At 38.3% G+C, this 18650-nt stretch overlaps 1 protein-coding gene across 1 annotated transcript in view; it reads right to left on the bottom strand.

The window, feature by feature from the left end:
* The window catches only part of TOX (thymocyte selection associated high mobility group box), a 221756-nt gene that overhangs the window by 17123 nt on the left and 185983 nt on the right, over positions 1-18650 (bottom strand). Inside the window, exon 6 of the mRNA XM_005152522.4 lies at positions 7674-7754. Within this exon, the coding sequence (XP_005152579.1) occupies positions 7674-7754 (81 nt within the window). The remainder of the gene's footprint in view (positions 1-7673; positions 7755-18650) is intronic.

Here is an 18650-nt window from a genome sequence, read left to right as displayed (position 1 = left end):
ACAGATATATGCAGTGGAGACCAAAATTACAAGTCTGTACACACAGGCTACCAAACGTTGAAGCTTAGTATCTCCTACATGCACCAAGGTCTTCTGCTAGACATGGAGTAAATCTTTTATCTCTACTGGCAGAAGTATGGTGTTGTATACCCACCACTAGAGGGTGACAGAATATTATATTTAGTTAATGGTTGGCACTGGCATTGTACACAAAGATCAGCCGGTATACATTATGACCACAAACCTAGCTTTTCTTGACAATCCTGTGTGCTCTTTGAGTGGCTTCTACTTGTTCTGGAGTACACGTCAAAGCCTTACTCTAAGCCTTTCAAGTTCTTCATACGCTAGGAGTAGGCTTCCTTATGGACCTGCCTTTCTATGTAACATCATCTAATACTGTTGCCTAAAGTGCAAACAAGAAAAAAAATCAGAAGCTGAAGACATGGTAGGTAGGCCAAGGCAACGGAATGTCACAGAAAAAGTATGGCTGCCCTTCAGGCACGACATAAAATTATCTGATAATTTTGCACAAAGTTTGGGAAGTGCTGAATCAAGTCCTTCTGACCAGTTTTCACCAATCTCATGCCTTTCCTTCCAATTCTAGAGCAAAGCAAACTTTCCCATCTACCTTCTACTCTCCTATTATGCACCAGAACCGTTTATGCACAATTGCCGAATTAAAGAATTAAATTAGGTTAAGGGGTTAAGCATTGCTTATCCAGTTGTGCTATTCTTTTCTAAGGACAACTACCCCAGCGCTGATGGTCCTTATCAGAGACTGAATACAGGAAGCGTACTGAAAATACTGAAAAACAGACTGGCACAGGAGGAGTGTCAATGTCCTTAGAGGAAAGTGACACTGGGGTTTCCCTCACCCCAGAACATCTAACCCACTCCTACAGCTGAGAAATTATTTTTGGGACAGATGTCATGCTTAATTTAGTTGTGTAAGAGAAAACAGTAACTGCCTAGTGATGCTGTTTTGGCATCTCCACAGCTTCCCTTTGGATATAGTTTTGCTTCTACTTTGAAAAGTTGCACTTTAAACCCTCCCCTGTATACCTGGGTAACCAAACAGCTGTAGAGACCTAAGCACAGGTTTTGATTCTAACCTGTGGCTGACTTCTGGCTACTGTTGGCTCTTCTAACCCAATTCTGTTGAAAGGTAGACAACATCCATGTGATTGAAAGTAAAGTAAGGACGTGTTTTAACAAGGCAGTACTACAAGGGCCTGAGCCATAGATTCTTGAATTTAATGGAAAGTCTCCTGTTAACTTCAGTGAATTTGGATCAGAGCCCAACACTGTTACTTCAGTATTAATGTTTGGATATCCATTTAATTTTTCATTAAAACCAGTTAGGCTGAGAATCATTCCCAAGTGATGAACACTACTTTTGACCTATGTTTCTTCACAAGCATACCTAGAAATAGTAAGTGCCTGTACTTACTTCATTTTGCTTTTTTAGCATGTTAATGCAGTCATCTGTAGAAATGTTGCCAGCAAGTAGGACCATATAGATACAGAGATGCTTATATGAACATCTTCAATTTACATACTGTATACATGCTCATGCTTCATATTCAGCATTATCTACTATAGCATATGATAACATATGAGAATTAAATAAACACATTTGCAATAATTTCATTGTAGTAAGCAGTGAACAACTAATACCACTGTTTGCAATACAAAATCAGGAAGTCAGTGTTGGCTCAAAGAACCCATAGTTGTTCCTACTTACAGAGAATAAAGTCTTTTTCCTTATTCTGTTGATTTCACAAAATCAGTGACTGATCAAAGCCTTTCAGCTGGAGCAATATCATTTCAGTCATTTACAGACCCTACATTATCAAAATACTTCTTTATTGACATCAGCAATTAAGCTCTCCTTTGTAGTAGAATATTCAGTAAATGCATTCAATACGTTCAAAACATTTAGTAAGTGTGTTGGTAGTACTGCATGTCTATGTGTCCTTTAAATACAGGCTGAGAGAACTCCTCAAGGGCAAAGATGTGAGCCCTATGGCCAGTATGGCCAGCATAAACTTTCTACCAATGCAAACAGCTTTATATGTGGACAAACATAACCTATTCCAATCTCAGAAAATTTTTCTTTACATAGCCAAAATGGTGTAAGATGGTGTTACTTCAAATGAGAAACAGGTGCTTCTCTTTAAATAAGAAACAGAGGTTTGGCATTCTCTCTTCATAGACAAGAACATTTATTATGTATTTCAAAGCCTAGAAAAGAGTTTAACTCCATTCAAGTTTTACACGAATATGTGTCAGAAACTTACATAGTAGCTACTCTGTCTCTTTTCATGATGGAGTCATACGCACATATAGTGGCTGGTATCTGGCCTTAAGCCATGATGAGAAATTCAACAGGTATTAGACTCATGATCAGAATGAAGGTTACATTCACATAATGGCAGTGATTATGTTAGGTGGTACCAGGAAGGTCCAGCATGTGCAGGCTGTGATCAAACTTAAGCAGGCCTGACTCAGCTTTAAATGAGTTATCTTTAGTACTGTGACATTAAACAGGTAGATAGAAGGAAATTGGCTGAATATTTATGCAGCTCCTACAAAGCTTACCTAAGCTTAAGTTTGCATCTGCTGTCTTTGCTGTCTCTTTGGAGGAAAGAACATCTTGAATTGTTTATTCCTTCTCTCAGCTTTTCTGTGTTCGTACAATCCTGTCTGGTTTTAAGGTTTCTGACATTTTAGGTCACTTCCAATCCCAAGCCTGTCCTTGAGAAGAATCCCTTTTCTTAGCCTGCATGGGCTCAGCCATTTTATTATTACTCCAGTAAAGCTGTTTATGATAGAATGACTGCTCTCCCTGGCAGCATTTTCTCTTTCCTGCTTAGCTCTTTAACTCCTTTAGAGACTCCTTCAACTTAACTCCATCCACTCTGGTAGAGAACTTATATGCATATTTGCAGTACAGCTGCCTTCCTACCTAAGTCACAAGAGGCTCTCACCAAATGACTTTTCGTATTTTGTTAATTCCAGTCACCTATTGCAATAACAACATCTGGGACTCTAGAGAGTTCAGAAAGCTTTTTGACACATTCTTGATGTTTCAGAACAAAGGAGTAAGCCATGGGTTGTCATCTATAATTAGCTGAGGTGGCTCAGAAGAACATCTTCAAATCTAAATATACATTTTGTCATCATCTACAGGGGATTGTCATGGATTCATTCAGGGTATGTAAGTAAAAATAGATGTTTTATGAATGTAACCTGGGTACATGTGATAAAGGATATGCAACTTTAATTTGATACAAGTGTTTTAATTCCCCAAATGGAAGCACTAAGCTAATAGGGAAATCTAGTTTTATTAACTCACTTCAAAACCAAACACAGTTCCTCTCCAAATCAAAATCTGGCTTCTCTCAAGCTCAAGACATTTCTGCCAGTTTTGGCAGAAATTATGTGAGAGCATCTCTCAGTTTTTGCACTGCTGAACGTAAAGCTTCACAAGATTTAGCCTCAAATTGAATTCATGGCATTAACTTAAATATAGTTTGCTCTACATGTGCAGCTGCAGTAGGTAGTTGGTTTCCTTGCTGGATGAGAATATGGTTGGATTTGTGTTCTTATCAGATTAGGCAATTGTTTTATAAATATATGCATTCACTTACCAGATACTCTGATACATCACATACTTGCACATACATAATTTTATTTATGATTTCTTGAAAATTTCTGACTACATTATAATAACTCCATAGAGAATGAAATACCAAGTTATCACACAAGCATGAAGTACATGCTGTAAAAGCCATACATTATAGTTTTCCCAGCTAGGGATTCTAATGTTTAACAGAAAAAAGTAAAAGCTGTAGATGCATGTCATCATTCTGGGGTTACTCATTACTATTTTAAGGGAAATATTTCCAAATGCCTTGTAGCGTTTCAAGAGATACAAAAAAAAAGCATCAAACATAACCATATCTTTTATTTATTCTTCCTTTGATTCTTTCACTGAGAACAGCCTAAACTGTTTTATGAAACTCCAAAACATCTGCACGGACTGGGGTTAGGTATAATATAGGAATCTGTTGTCTCAAAAAGTAGAAACCAAGTGCTTTTCTGCCAGCAGCAGAAGGGATGCTGCTCTCTTTATGTGCAATACCTAACTGATTACAGCACTGACCAGGAGAAAAGACAGTTCAGTCATCTACTCCGTAAAGAGATATTCAGAACTGTGTTTTCAAAAGAAATGTCCTAAACCCCAGCAGCTGCTTATTTCAAGGAGAAGTGAGCCACGATAAAGTGTTTCCCCACATCTGAAGCTTGGCTACTATGCAGAAAAGAATTTGGGATTCACTGGGCTACAGAAAATGAAGTGTGGGGAGGGCACACCTGCACATCAACATTTACTTAGGAGTGGGGAAATGTATGATCTGGGAGAGGTGTTATTTTTTTCTTTGTTTTTTTTTTTTGCCTTTTTATACATTAGGCAAATACACACATGCAAGTATGAACTTTTTCATGTATATTCACTGCAGCCTTAAGAGACTCAGATTCCTTAGGCTGTTCAATTGTATCACAATATAGGCAGTCTAATAGATATTCTCTGTGCCTGGAAACTCTCTGGTTACAAATTGCTGTGCTAATGGCATTAAGGCAATGCCAGTCTTACTAGATATGACCTTTTGTTTTTTTATGAAACGTAATTGCAAGGTGATGGGCTAGGAAAGCTTTGCCTGACATACTTTCAAGAGTCAATTTTACATGTCCAAAGGATCTGCACTGTCCACAAAACTGAAAAATGTCCAATGCTTTTGCTGCAATGTCAAGTGAGGACACCACTTTGACTTAGATAGAACATCAGAATTTTGAAATATGCTTGAATATTTTGAATTCGAATAATATTCTCCTTGCTGTGAGGTTTTTAGCTTCAACCATAGCTGCTAAAATATGTCTGCACGAAACTTGAAATTGTGTCACTACAGAGAGAAAATTAAAGATTCATTTAGCCAGAGAGAACAAAACAGGAAAGAAATCTTCTTTGTACTAGTCAAACAGCTAAGCTTGTACTGCTACAGTTAACATACATATATGTATCAGTTATATGCATGCATATCAGTTATATTATGCATGCTAAATACATAATATGCATATATTGTTATATAAATACACATAGTTGAACATATATAATATATGAAAGTACATCTACCCATCTATATCCATATTAAATACACATATTTAAAAGATGCAGCAAAAACTCTAATGTCAGCCAGAAAAAGGGCTGTTTAAGCTAGAAAAAGTGCTTGTTTTATGAAAAAGTAAAATTGCAATTCATAGCACTTTATGTAATGTTGTACAAATTACCAGATACCAGAGACTGCATTTCTGGACCTGAATAGTACTAAAAGTTGCAACTAAGGACAAATATAAAGACACTTGTTTACAATGCAAAGGCTTAGTCAGTACTATAAGCAATATGGCAAACTGCATAGCAGAAGATATAATGCTTTGTAATGTGATTTTTACTTCACATATCAATTCCTACACACATGAACAAACTTGAGAACAGCCCCATTAATTTCAATCACTATGAAAAAGGAGAAAACACAGGAAATAACCTGATAAATTAAATGTGGATTAATGCATAACTGACATTTAGATAATCATATGTTTACCTTATTTACTGAGTGGTAACCCTATTTTAAGCATATGAAATGAGACTCACACAGAGTGAAATATGTAGTATAAAATATATCATGTGAGCAAATCATTAATATTGTATTAAAGCATATTTGGAAAGGGTATGTTACTTTTGGCATGTCTTAACTTCTGAGAAGGAGGTCTTTTGAATCTTAATAATATTCTCTAAAAGCAGATTTTATGGATGATAATGTAACACATAGACATAAAAGACCACATGGACTCCAAACAGTCTTAATAATGTATTATATATATATTTCTTCATGCTTACATTCTTTGTCTACACTACAATTCTTTCGGTGTCACATAAATATTTAATAATGATAATTTAGAATATGCTGATATAATATTAAATCTAGGTATTTTACATCCTTATTCCAAAACGGACTTGATTTAGTTACATGACCAGTTTGTTGGATTTGTGAGTGTGTTCATGAAGAGTAAGCAATTGGTACTCAGCTTCATTACGCTTACGTTTTGATACTTTCTACACTAGAGAAAAATATTACATTATGGGCAGAATTTAAACAATTGCTTAAAACTTAAGAAAATGCTTCTGTGCTTCTCTAACAGCAATTTTTTCTCTTTATCTCAAAAAAATTCCATTTTTTTAATATATATTATTTCAAAATTAAGCTATATACAGTGTTATGTAACAGTCCACAATGTGCTGAATTAATTACATCCAAGTAATTTTCATAAGTGAAAAATTGGCTTCATAGATTTCTTCAAAGCCTATTGGAATATTTTGAGGTTTTTTGACCTATCTTTGCCAATAAGCAGGCTATTTCAAAAGAATCTATTTGTGCATGTGGTACACTTTCTGAAGGCAATGAGTATTTCTAGAACCAAACAGCCCCAAGACAGAAATTAAAGGTAGCTTGTAAATCACTTTAAATGCATTAGCCTTTATGATAGTAGCTAAGAAATTAAATTGTATAAAACACAGCCCCCCAAAATGAATAAAGTAACCCACATATTTCAGACTGCTAAGTCTGGAACAAACACTGGCTGAATACTAAGATAATGTAGAAAGATGCATATGGCTAATCCTATAGTTTTCCCTGATAACGTATACAAATTAATATAACATCAGAAAAGTATCATGCAATACCCCAAAGACATTTTAAGCAAACAAAAAGTTCTACTCATGTCATATATTCTAGTCCTTCACACTGCCATCTTTACGTCTAAAATTACTTTCATTTATGTAAGAACAAAATATATTTTAATTTGTTTTGACAGACCAAAACCAAGTGATTCTGACTGGTGTGATTGTAACTGGTATAATTCTGAAGTTTCTCAGTTGATTTTCACATCGACACAATGCAGTAATTTCACATTCTTCTGCATATTTTAAGGTCTATTACAAATTTTAAAGGTCTATTTCAAAATTATCAGCACTAAGAATGTTTATGTAAAATATTTATAAAATTGCTAGTAGCTGTGTACTGGGGATCCTCTGATGTGTGTAAGAGTATGAGCCTTACGGTGACCTATGCTGTGCTCACACAAATTATCTGCTGGATGTAAAACGGAATTTCATGTTTTCTGGTGTTATGTGAGCTGAGCTTGACTTTTTATGCATAGTGATTACAAGGTAAAAAGCAATACTTAAAAAAAAAAAACAACAAAACCAAACCCAGGTGTGATATGTTTTTTTCCCTTACAGGTGCAACAGCAACCATCTGGCATGGCATGTTTATTTTCAGGTCTTTTTGCCATTATATCTCCTTCCTCTGTTGAACTGCAGTGATACTCCCAGCCTGGCGAAGTGCTGTCTCTCTGACCAGAAGGGTAAGGATATCTTTTCACGGAGAGATCACTGTGTTTACTGAACATTTGCACTCTAAAACCAAGTTTAAGGTAAGAACAAACAACACTATTTGCACTAAATACTATGGTGCTCAGCACCATATAAATGCTGAAAATGGTTTGCAATATGTCACTATATATATGTGTGTGTATGTATATGCATTATGTGTTACCTTGGATACAAGGCTTGCTCTGTAGGCAGCTAACTGCTTCAGATATTCCTTCTTGGCAGCTTCAGTTTTCTTTTTGTATACCTAAAAACAAAGAGTGTCACATTGGTAAATTAATCTGGCTTTGTTTTTATATATTACTGGTTTGTCTCATGCATCTTCATAAAGTCTTTCTAAGTAAACAGCCTTTCCTCCTCATATTGCTTGAAGAGTGAAACAATAAACATCAAATATTTTAAAGACAATATTGTTCCAACTGTGAAACACCCTTTAACTACCCAGCAGTACTGAAAAAACAATACCCTTCATTGCATCTCAGGTTTTATTGTTCAAAGTGAAGCACCAAGCATGCTTTTAAATGAGACCTTTGGGGATGGGGGAAAGCAGACGTAGGCCCTTCTACTGGCTCCTACTAGTGACATGAGTTAAAACCTTCTGGGGAAGATGAGAATGTGCAGAAAGACGCCTGAGCTAAATGAAGGTGAAGATCAAGGCACCACATAGATCAGCCAAGAGGCTTTCTCCCTTCCACAGATGAACTATTGGGAGCAGTCAAAGAAGCTTCATGGAGCTGCTTAGGATAATAAATGTAAGTCATTATTCCAGTTTGATCCCATATCGGTCTAATTAACTTCTTGGGAGCATGGATCTATTTCTGCACATTTCTCTCAACTCACCAAATTATTTTAAATGCAGCATGTGCACAATCTCATAATAGATTAAAATGCTTGGAGAATCACTTCAATTTTACACAAATTTCAACATCAAAGATTATCTGGAGGGCTAGGCATGACCTCATAGCACTACAGTAACATGATGTTGGAAGAGCATAAGTAGATTTAGGGTTGAAAGTTCTGAGGAGAACCAGTTCCTGACACATGAAGCCTAGCTAATGACTTGCTGTTAGCCATGTCAGTGACAGATTTGGGAACAAGTCAGCATTCCTCTTTGCAAATATTAACATGAGTTTCTCACTACTACGTATTTTTTTCTGAAAGGGTAGATTTAGGAGTCATGCAAACATCTTGGTGTCATGTAACTAAGCAGGATTGACTCCCAGCTTTACTTGTTGCAGAGAAAAGGTTAAAAACATCTAAATGGAAGGTTTAAAAGTGAGAGAGACAAATAAATGGACAGAAAATTTACTTTTTTATGCTGCTATATTTCACAATTTTTAAGTCACATGCCAGAGGATAATTCATGTTTTCATGGACATTTGGGATTCATGGTATTACACAAAATGGAACAGCAGCTTTGAATCTCTGCTGTCCCCTTCTTCAGCTAAGTGCATAACCTGGGCACCTGTGGAAAGCGTCCATGAAGAGAGTAAAGGCTATCCACCTTATTCCTTCCATTCCACACTACCTAGTTAACAGAGCTATTGATTCAAAGGTAAAAGATAGACAACACTATTTATGGCAATCTGGGGTATTCTCCTGATTTCTACAGCTGAAAACCACACATGAACAGCTGCTCCCCAGAAGGATAAACTTTATGCAACTTTAAAGTGATCGCTTTTGACCTTCAAACACCCCAGTAAAACCAGCAGTCTTGTAATGGAGAGGACCTCGCAGCACACACACAGAGGACAATACAGTTGCAGGCTACAAAGTGGTACTGTCGGTCTGGAAGGATCTAGTACAACACCATTTTTGTAAAGAATGGGCTCATGAAATGTTTTTTTGTTTCACTGAGGATTTGTTTTCAGAGACAGAACAAACTGCAGATATGGCTGCCTAAAAGGATTAAAGATTTTGCTTCGCAGGAAAGCAAAGGATCATAATGGAAACAGAGAAGACTTAGGCTTTTACAATTGTAAATATAAAGACAGAGAAGAACAAAGATTGGTTTTAGCTGTGCAACTGTATCTGCACATCCTTGTAATTTCTCCAGATTAAGATAAATATATAGTGTTGACTGATCTCCTGTTGTTTTGCAAAAAAATGGTAGCAATTTGCTTTTTAAGTTGTAATCGCTTGTGATTATTAGGGAAATGTACTGTTTGTTTTGAAAATGAATAAAAAATTAGGCAACAATCTGTTCCTAGCTGCTAAAATGAATTTAGCTTGACCTACAGAACAAAGACTAAGTTATGCTGCTTTGTATATTGCTATGCCTCTGCATCATTCTGATAGCAAGTTTAAAAAACATAGCTGAACAAAGAATTTTATACAGAACAATGATCTTCAAAAGATCATGTATCTACTGCCTCTGCGCTGGATTTTGCATTACACAAATATAAAAAATAAACACTCCTGCTGTGCTCTTACAGTCACAGCATATTGAAAGAGTCCTCTGGGACCTGACTTTTCCCTCACATAGTCATATTGCACAAGGTTAACTCAATAATATGAAGCTAACAACAATTCTGTAAATCTCCATCTAAACCATCACTGCTTCAGAGGAATGTCATCATACAGCCATTATTTAATTATTTCTTACCTATACATTTACTGTGTTCTGTGTACACATTGTCTTGCCCTCTTTCCTTGAATCTTGTGAGCCAATAATAATCACATGAACACCATGCCTTCAATGGTAATATAAACATTAACCGTGTAATAGAAGGTATTATAGTAAAAAAGATCCTTGACTGGATGGGGAAAGGTTTTTGATAACCCCAGCCTGATGTTAGTATTGTGTACAGTTCTGGTGTCCTCAACATAAAAAAAGACATGGAACTGTTGGAAAAATTCCAGAGGAGGGCCACAGGGATGATCAGGGGACTGGAGCACCTCCTGTATGAAGACAGGCTGAGAAAGTCTGGGCTGTTCAGCCTGGAGAAGAGAAGGCTGCGTGGAGACCTTATAGCAGCCTTCCAAGATGCTGGGGAAAGACACTTCATTAGGGACTGTAGTAACAGGACAAGGGGTAATGGGTTAAAACTTAAACAGAATTATATTTAGATTAGGTAGAAGGAAGAAGTTCTTTACTGTAAGGGTGGTAAAGCACTGGAATGGGTTATCCAAGGAAGTTGTGAATGCCCCATCCCTGGCAGTGTTCAAGGCCAGGCTGGACAGAGCCTCGGGTAATATGATCTAGTGTGAGGTGTCCCTCCCCATGGTGATGGGACTGGGGTGATCTTAAGGTCCTTTCCAACCCTAACTATTCTATGATTCTATGATTCTATAATTGGCCAGAATGGTGCCTGCAGGCTGGATTGTCTGGAAGGTGGTCATCTCACCCCACTTTGTCCTTGTAAGGGCACTGGCATGTCTTCTAAGAACAGCTTGAACGCTCATATGCTGTTGTTCTTTTGAAGATGCTCACTGCTTAGGTCAACATACAAGTGGTTTAATGATCCTTATGCTACTTTTGCACATTCTGATTCATCCTGGCTTATCCTAAAACTTAGGGTAAATTAAGTTCTGCCTGTCTAGAAAGTTAATTTTCACGACTATCAGCAGGTCTGGCTGTCAGTATTTTTCTGTGAAGGCAAACGAGTGTGACCCCGGCAGTGGGTACCAGTTCACTGCTTTGTGTTAGAATGGACTTGTACTGAAGGTTTATGAAAGCAGGTTTATGAAAGTGAGAAGCAACCTCAGTATTTGTAGCAGCACCTCAAACAGGTATGAGCAAGTCAGCTGCCCCTCCCTACCTCCTTTTTTTTCTGCAGCTGTGAGAATTCTTAGCCCTCAGGCTTAAATAGTTTTGTGCTGTAGGAAGTATAACAGAGTTGCATCCTTACAGTGCTTTTGGGGAGGAAAAAGGTTTGTATTGTCATTCAAGTGTGCTCTACAAAATAGCAGAAGCTCTTATGAGTTTTGTGCTTAAGACAGTGCCGAATTATGAAACGTATCGTTTCCAATAATAATTTAACATTTTTCCTGTATCAAGAAGCTTGCTTCTGCTCTGTTGCCTATCCATAGTGTATTGTGGGAATATTTAATTTTATTTTTAACCTCTCAGAAATCTCTTATAAGGTCATTTTCCCATCCTCCATATACCAAGCAACTATTATTAAATAAACTTGACAGGAGCATATACTTACAGAATTAAGTAATTTCTATCTTGCTTTAATTAAACTAACATGATAATTGAATGTCAATTTATTGTCATTCAGGCAGTAAAGGCCTATTCTGATTCAGCAGCAGATTTGTTTCCTTACACAATATTTTATTTTCTATATGGTTCCTGTTGTGGAAATTGAATGTTGGCAGAAAAAAAACGTAAATTCTATATATGCAGGGTGGGTCAGTTTAATTTATTCTTGTTCTCGTCAGCATGCTGTAGAAACCCCAAAACAAGAAGATTACATTCATTTGTCTACAAATGGAAGCTGCTGGCATTATTTTCCCACTATGCTCCACAAATGCAAATTTACACAGCATAATACACAAGTCCTGATTTAATTACATTTCCAAAGTGTACCCAGTAAGGTAGCTACAAGTTCCCTTACAATGTTCAGGAAAGCATGCAGCAACACATAACACACTTTCCAAAGTGATGGCTATATGTAAGATATAATTTGAATTAGGCCACCAGGGAAAATTAATTCCCTGGGCTTTCCCATTTCCCATAGCCTGGTACAGGCACCCTTTGCTCAGATTCCCTGGGCTGACCACTTATGTGGGCTATCAGTGCTGCAGCAGCCTACATCAAAGGGTAGAACCTTTTTACTAATAGTGATACACATCCTTAAACTGACTGCCCCAAAGTTTTATTTGGAGATAGGTTATGGGTTATATGGTTAGACACAAACACTCACACACACTAGATGTACCAAATTAAAACCACAGTAGAATATCTGCACTTCTGTTTTACGATGCCTACTTCTGGTCATGTTTTGCTTTATGTAGTTTAACTACTGCTTAGTTCTTCCTGGACCATAAATTCTTTCAGGCAGGCTTTGTGTCTCCTGTGCTTTTCTGTGTTTTCAATAATATGAAGCTCGTCGTTGATATATATATTAGTTAAATATACCTGTAATGCCTTAAACCATGTTTTTGTTCTAGTTAGTCATCTTTTCCCAATGAACTTCTTCTCAACTTGCTTGTGAAGGATTACCAACACATCACAGCACACTCTGCAGCAGGACTCCTACCCGGTCCCATGTGGCTTGCACCTTTCCGCCAGTCATCATCACAAGACCTAAACAGGCACTGCAAACATCCTCAGTTTTGAATATTAAGGCTAATGGAAGAAGGTACCAGTTCCCTTTGATACTAGAGTCTTGGAGATGGTGAGCTAAACTGCTCTTAGGAGAAAAAGAGACTTTCAGAATTCGTGCCTCATTGTAGTCTGACAAAGCTTTGTGTCTCCTAGCTGACAAAGCACATTACAAAGAACCATGCTACTTCACTGGCATTGCCTAAATAACTGGTGCAAGGATGAAAAAGAAGGGGAAGTTTTCAGTTTATCTTGTGACTGTCTCCTTAGAGCTGACACTTGCAAGCAAGTTATATTTGTCTTTTGCAAATGATGTAAAGGTGCCCACATTTGTTTTGATGGAAGTGTTCCATAACCACCCTCCAAAACAGTAGATGCAAAAACAGCAAATCAAAAAGCAACATGACCGATTTTTGCCTTTTGGTCTCCACAGTGTTATTACCCTTGGGAGTGTCATTTTCACAGGCTACAGTTACAGGAATGGCATCTGATAAAATACAGTAGGCTGCAACCCAGAATTAAATTCCACATTCAGATTGTCATTCCTGGCCCTACATACCTAGGCTCGTAGAGAAAACTTGTATTTTTTTCCAAGTGGGAGACATATCTCTAGTTTTAATCTTCTGATTTTGCAGCAAAGGCACCTAGAGCTGCACACACTCACTAAAATATGGACAAAGATATTCCCACAGCAGTCAGAAAATAACCTCCTCAGAATTTCTTAATGGATACTGAAATATGTTACCATTTGATTTTTAATCTAGGTACACACAGTAATGGAGAGAGGCCCAGGGCTAGCTATATGGCTCAGCAGTCTCCTTGACTGTAGAGCATGAGAAAGACAGTGATGACATATTATAGGCTTAGGGGAAAGATTTCAGTCTTTCTGGCATGCAGGGGAAAGATCGCAGGCCAAATTCAGCTCTAGCACAAACAGTGAGACTCAACAGAGATCACTGGAAATTGCAGCCATTTGCACCAGGCCTAAATTTGACCTTACAGGCTTGATCCTTGCATCTTACAGGAGCAGGACTGTACATTTTATCAGAAGCATGTTGGATGAAGGTTGGGTACGAAACAAACAACATTAAACATAAGATTTATGTGGTGATTGTTTGTACTTGCTGGTAGTGACCCTGAACGGAGCACAGCAGTCAGGCCTAAATCCAGTTTTGCATGCAAACAATTTAAAGACAGGTTTCCCATTGAGCTCAAATGTATGGACAAAGGGTGGGAAAGAAGAATGAGTAGAAAATTAAGCCTATTATCTATGCATGTTGCTATGGCAGTACTTGGAATCCAGGGTTCTTTTGGCCCAGCTCCTTCCAAGTACAACAAGGTGAAGTGCAGATAAAGTCAACATTCAACTTGGCAGCCATGTGCAGTATTTACCTAGATGCTGTGTCTGCTGTATGTAGCAAACAGATATCAGAAATTCACCCTGGGCAGGGGGCATCTGATTCCAGTGCTCCTGGGAGGCTGCAGGAAGACCCAGGTGGGCTGGTCAGGGGGCCAGTAGAATATAGTCTGTATTACCCTATACAGAGTAAGATGCAGAGCTCCTGTGGTGACCTACATCACTTTATATTTTTGTGGCAGATGGGAAGGTTTCCCCCCTGACTGTGGTCCTGCCCCGCTCAGTTCTGGGTGGAAGAGGGAGGTGCCAGATTCCAAAAGTCCTGCAGCAAAAATACATTGCAATCAGGGGGTCTGACACTGCCTCCTTCTCAAGTCAGTGGAAGTTAAGGGGTTCAGGGTCTGGTTCTGTGGAGCGAGGGCAGTGTCCTTGCTCTGAGACTACCCAGGACACATAGAATCACAGAAGCATAGAATGGTTAAGGTTGGAAAGGACCTCAAGCTCATCTGGTTCCAACCCCTCTGTTCATTTGTTACCCTCCTCTGGACTTGCTCCAATGCTTCCATGTCCTTATGTTGAGGACACCAGATCTGCACACAGCACTCCAAGTGGGGTCTCACAAGAGGGGCAAAGGCCAGCTGCTAGCAGAAGAAGACACTAGGGTGAGCATCAGTTGTTTCAAACTCCTGACACACTCATCTGGAGCTTCAAAGGGCTCAGATGCAATTTCAATATGGCAATTTGTCCAGAAAAGCACTATATCTCCCAAACAAGCCTATGGTGCAACAGTGGTAAAAGAGACTCTGTCGGTGCAGAGCTGGGAGGGGAGGTGTAAGGTTGCTGTCTGTTGTGTCTATTCCCAAATCCATTTTGTTTGTAATTCACTTCAGCAGCGTGCACACACAGATGTGCCTTAGCTTCCTATTCTCATTTAAAAAAATAAAATCAAGCTAAATTTAAACCTTGTGTGGTTGCTTACCTACTAAACTGAAGGTACATTCTCATTCACTTACAAATGTGTTAAAGTTACTCCTTAGAAATTGCTTCATTAACATGGAGATAATAATTAAAAAGTAATGTCCTTTTTGAAGGAAGGACAATAAAGAGATAAACATCTGTGTGAGTATATGAGCATGCATAATAGTGAAAAAAAGGGAAATTTATGTTTTCAAAATGCTACTGACAAGCATGACCTGATGGTCTGTATACCCTCTGGAGCTATCCTTGACCTGGGGAGGAATAACCCCAGGTGCTGGTACAGTCTGGGGCCTGACCTGTTCCAAAGTAGTACTACAGTGAGGGACCTGGAGGTCCTGGTGGACACTAAGCTGCCCGGGAGCCAGCAATGTGCCCTTGTGGCGAAGAAGGCCAATGGTGTACTGAGCTTCATCCGGAAGAGCACTACCAGCAGGTCGAGGGAGGTGATCCTCCCTCTCAGCCCTGGTGAGTCTGAGGGAGCTGGACCTGTTCAGCCCAAAGACTCAGGGTGGAGCTCTGATCAATGTGTTTAAGTATCTGAAAGGAGGATGGCAAGAGGATAAGTCCACTCTTCTTGGTGGTGCCAGGTGACTGGACAAGAGGCAACAGATAAAACTAAAACAAAGGACGTTCCACCTGAACATGAGGAAGAAATTCCTTACTGTGTGGGTGATGAGCACTGGAACAGGTTGCCCAGAGAAGTTATGGCATCTCCTTCCTTGGACTCAAGAGTCATCTGGACTCAATCCTGAGAAGTGTGCTCTAAGTCACCCTGCCTGAGAAGGGAGGTTGGACTAGATGACCCCCATTGGTCCCTTTCAACCTCAAACATTCTGTGGTTTCAGCAGCCACAATGCAGTGCCCCGATCTGTCTGATGTCTTGGCACCAGGCACAACACACGCATGGCCACACAATAGAGCTCAACTGTCATGGCAAATGACAGGACAGCAACACAGCTTAGCATTCAGGGAGGGAGAAGGGGCTGGGTTAGGTGTCCCCATCGGACAGGCAGGGCCAAGGTCTCATGAAACACTGTTCTGGGATCCATTTCCATCTGACTTTTGATGTCTCAGGTCATGAGAGAAGCTTTGGAGACACAAAGTGTTGGCCAACATTACTTATAAACCCCCTCCTGATCTACCTGATACATCCCACCACTGGATAATGTGCTGCTCCCTTCTAAAACTTTCCTGTGATTGAAAGAGAAACTTATAAAACATATTTTGTTATTTTTCATATCCAAATCAATCTGGGTTATTTTTAGTGACCAAAACAGAAACCCAAGAGAGCTTGTGAGTTATAGCAAAAATGGTAAGCTCATCACAAATGTTCACACTAATGCACGTAGACTTCAATTTACTTAAGTATTGGTAACGTACAATCCAAGTTCCATCAGATGTTAAAGAACAAAATTCAGCTTTTATCTAGCGGGTCTTTGAGCACCAATGAGGAGTAAATGATTTGATTTTGTGAGCTCCTAGGATTTGTCAGCTGCCTCATAAGTATCATTCTGGCTCTTCATATTCCTGCTGCTTCTAATTTAGCAGGACAGGCTCATAATTGAAGCAAATTAACTATTTACACTTGCCACTTCTACCAGGGGAAGAGGACACATCAGCAGGAAAGAATGAGTGGGAAATTAAATTCTTCCCACTTGTGTCAGATCTGCCCTTATATAAACACATTAACAGTAATTTCATGAGGCGTCAAACATAGGAATAAATACTGAGGGATAAAATAATGAGGTGTTGTTATTGAGCTGAACTGTTGCAGCTAATATTACTGTGTATGAATTATGCAGCCTGAAAGAAGGCATATGTTACAGCACTCAGTTATTTCACCTGCTTCTTCTGATTGTCAAGTTTTGGTTCTCCTAGGTGAATCCATCCTTCTTCCAGCTGTAAGGCCAGTACAACATTTAAGTAAACACACAGAAACGCATACTCACTCATATACATGTATGCACGTTAAGCTGTTCATATGAGGCCAGATTCGTTTGTGCTAGAATTCCAGTTAAGTCACTGAAGTTACACTAGAGATTAATTTTGTTGAATGTTGACTAGACATACAATTCCTTTTTTAGAATAATAGCACGTTTATTAAGGTCTTTGGCTGAAGTTTTAAAGTTACACTAATGTAAACAAGAACATTTTGTTTGTAATTTGCCACATCTATTACAGCTTTACTAGGACTCCAATTAGAAATTTAAGGTTCATTTAGTACACACACATCTGGTACTGATTTAAAATTACTTTCCTTTTTCATCTAAGGACAGAAAATGACCTAAGTAGCCTTTTTACCCAATTTGAACCAGTGTTCTATCTGAAAACCACAGACTTGACCACTTAGCATGCTGAACCCTCTTTCCTGGGGGCTATTTTTCTCCCCTTTCCAGTAAAAATGTGTGCAAAGGGCAAAGATATACATAAATAAGCTATAAAACTGGGATGCATAGAAGTATAGTGCTGACTAAGGAGAAAGCAATGTTTGTGATTGTGAGAGAACTAGGAAAGCCATTGAAAATATCCCTGTGCTCCAGCTACAGGACTGAGGAGAATCTAATTCAACATACTACTGCTGTAGCTGCTTTCTGTTCACAGGTTTCATAATCTGAACAGTATTAACATGTGTCATTATTGTACCCAACTCAGAATTTGGGAAGAAACTGTTACAGCTAATGTCCCTTTAACCTCTAGACCCCTCTGTATAGATAGGCTTGGACAAACAAGCACAGGCGCACACCAGCATTATTTGCAAATGGCCCTTGTACACTCAGAAATAAATGGGAACAGTTATAGCATATGACCCAAAAATGCAAATGTCTTCATTTGGTAAAATGAGAGTGGAAGTACTTGTATCTGCTTTAATCTAATAAAATGTAATATTCTCACGCTAAGAAAATCAGTCTCATTTATTTTAAGTATAACTACCCCCTAACTTCAGCAAGGCACCCAACATTATCTAGTTCATAATAACATTTCTTTTACTGTCATTCAAATCCTATTTTCTCAAACAACATTTTCCTAGTTTTTTCACAGTTTGAAAAACATATGTGGTTCTTGCACAAACCCTTTCAAGCTACCATCTAATATGACAGGTTATCAAAACTTTGTTGCAAAGGCTTGGCCATACATATACTGCCCTTAGGTTGCTACTGTACTGAGTTTCAATACCTTTATATATATTCTGTGGTCAATCTTCAGGAATAAACAAGAAGAATTCTATGCGTTTCAGAAAAAACTGGCTCAGGTTGTAGGAACAAAGATTTCATTTTGGCACGAAAAGATGAAGTTATTCTTCTTTCTCAATAGCAACATTATGTTCTACTTTCTGATTCATTTGTATTTACTATTTAAATAGCAAAAGGAGTTCCAATTCAGCAAACATAATTTGGAAACATAATTCTCTTTAGATTCCAGAATAAGTATTTGCTCCCAAAACATAAAAGCCAGAAGCTTTATGATAATTGAATCCTTCTCAGGAAGTATAATTCATCAATAAAGTATTCCTCTAATGATGTTGTTTCTTTACTTAA

Source organism: Melopsittacus undulatus, chromosome 1 (assembly GCF_012275295.1).
Source record: "Melopsittacus undulatus isolate bMelUnd1 chromosome 1, bMelUnd1.mat.Z, whole genome shotgun sequence".
Classification (NCBI taxonomy): domain Eukaryota; kingdom Metazoa; phylum Chordata; class Aves; order Psittaciformes; family Psittaculidae; genus Melopsittacus; species Melopsittacus undulatus.
Note: the sequence above shows the minus strand (reverse complement) of the source record. Positions and strands in the feature narration are given on the sequence as shown.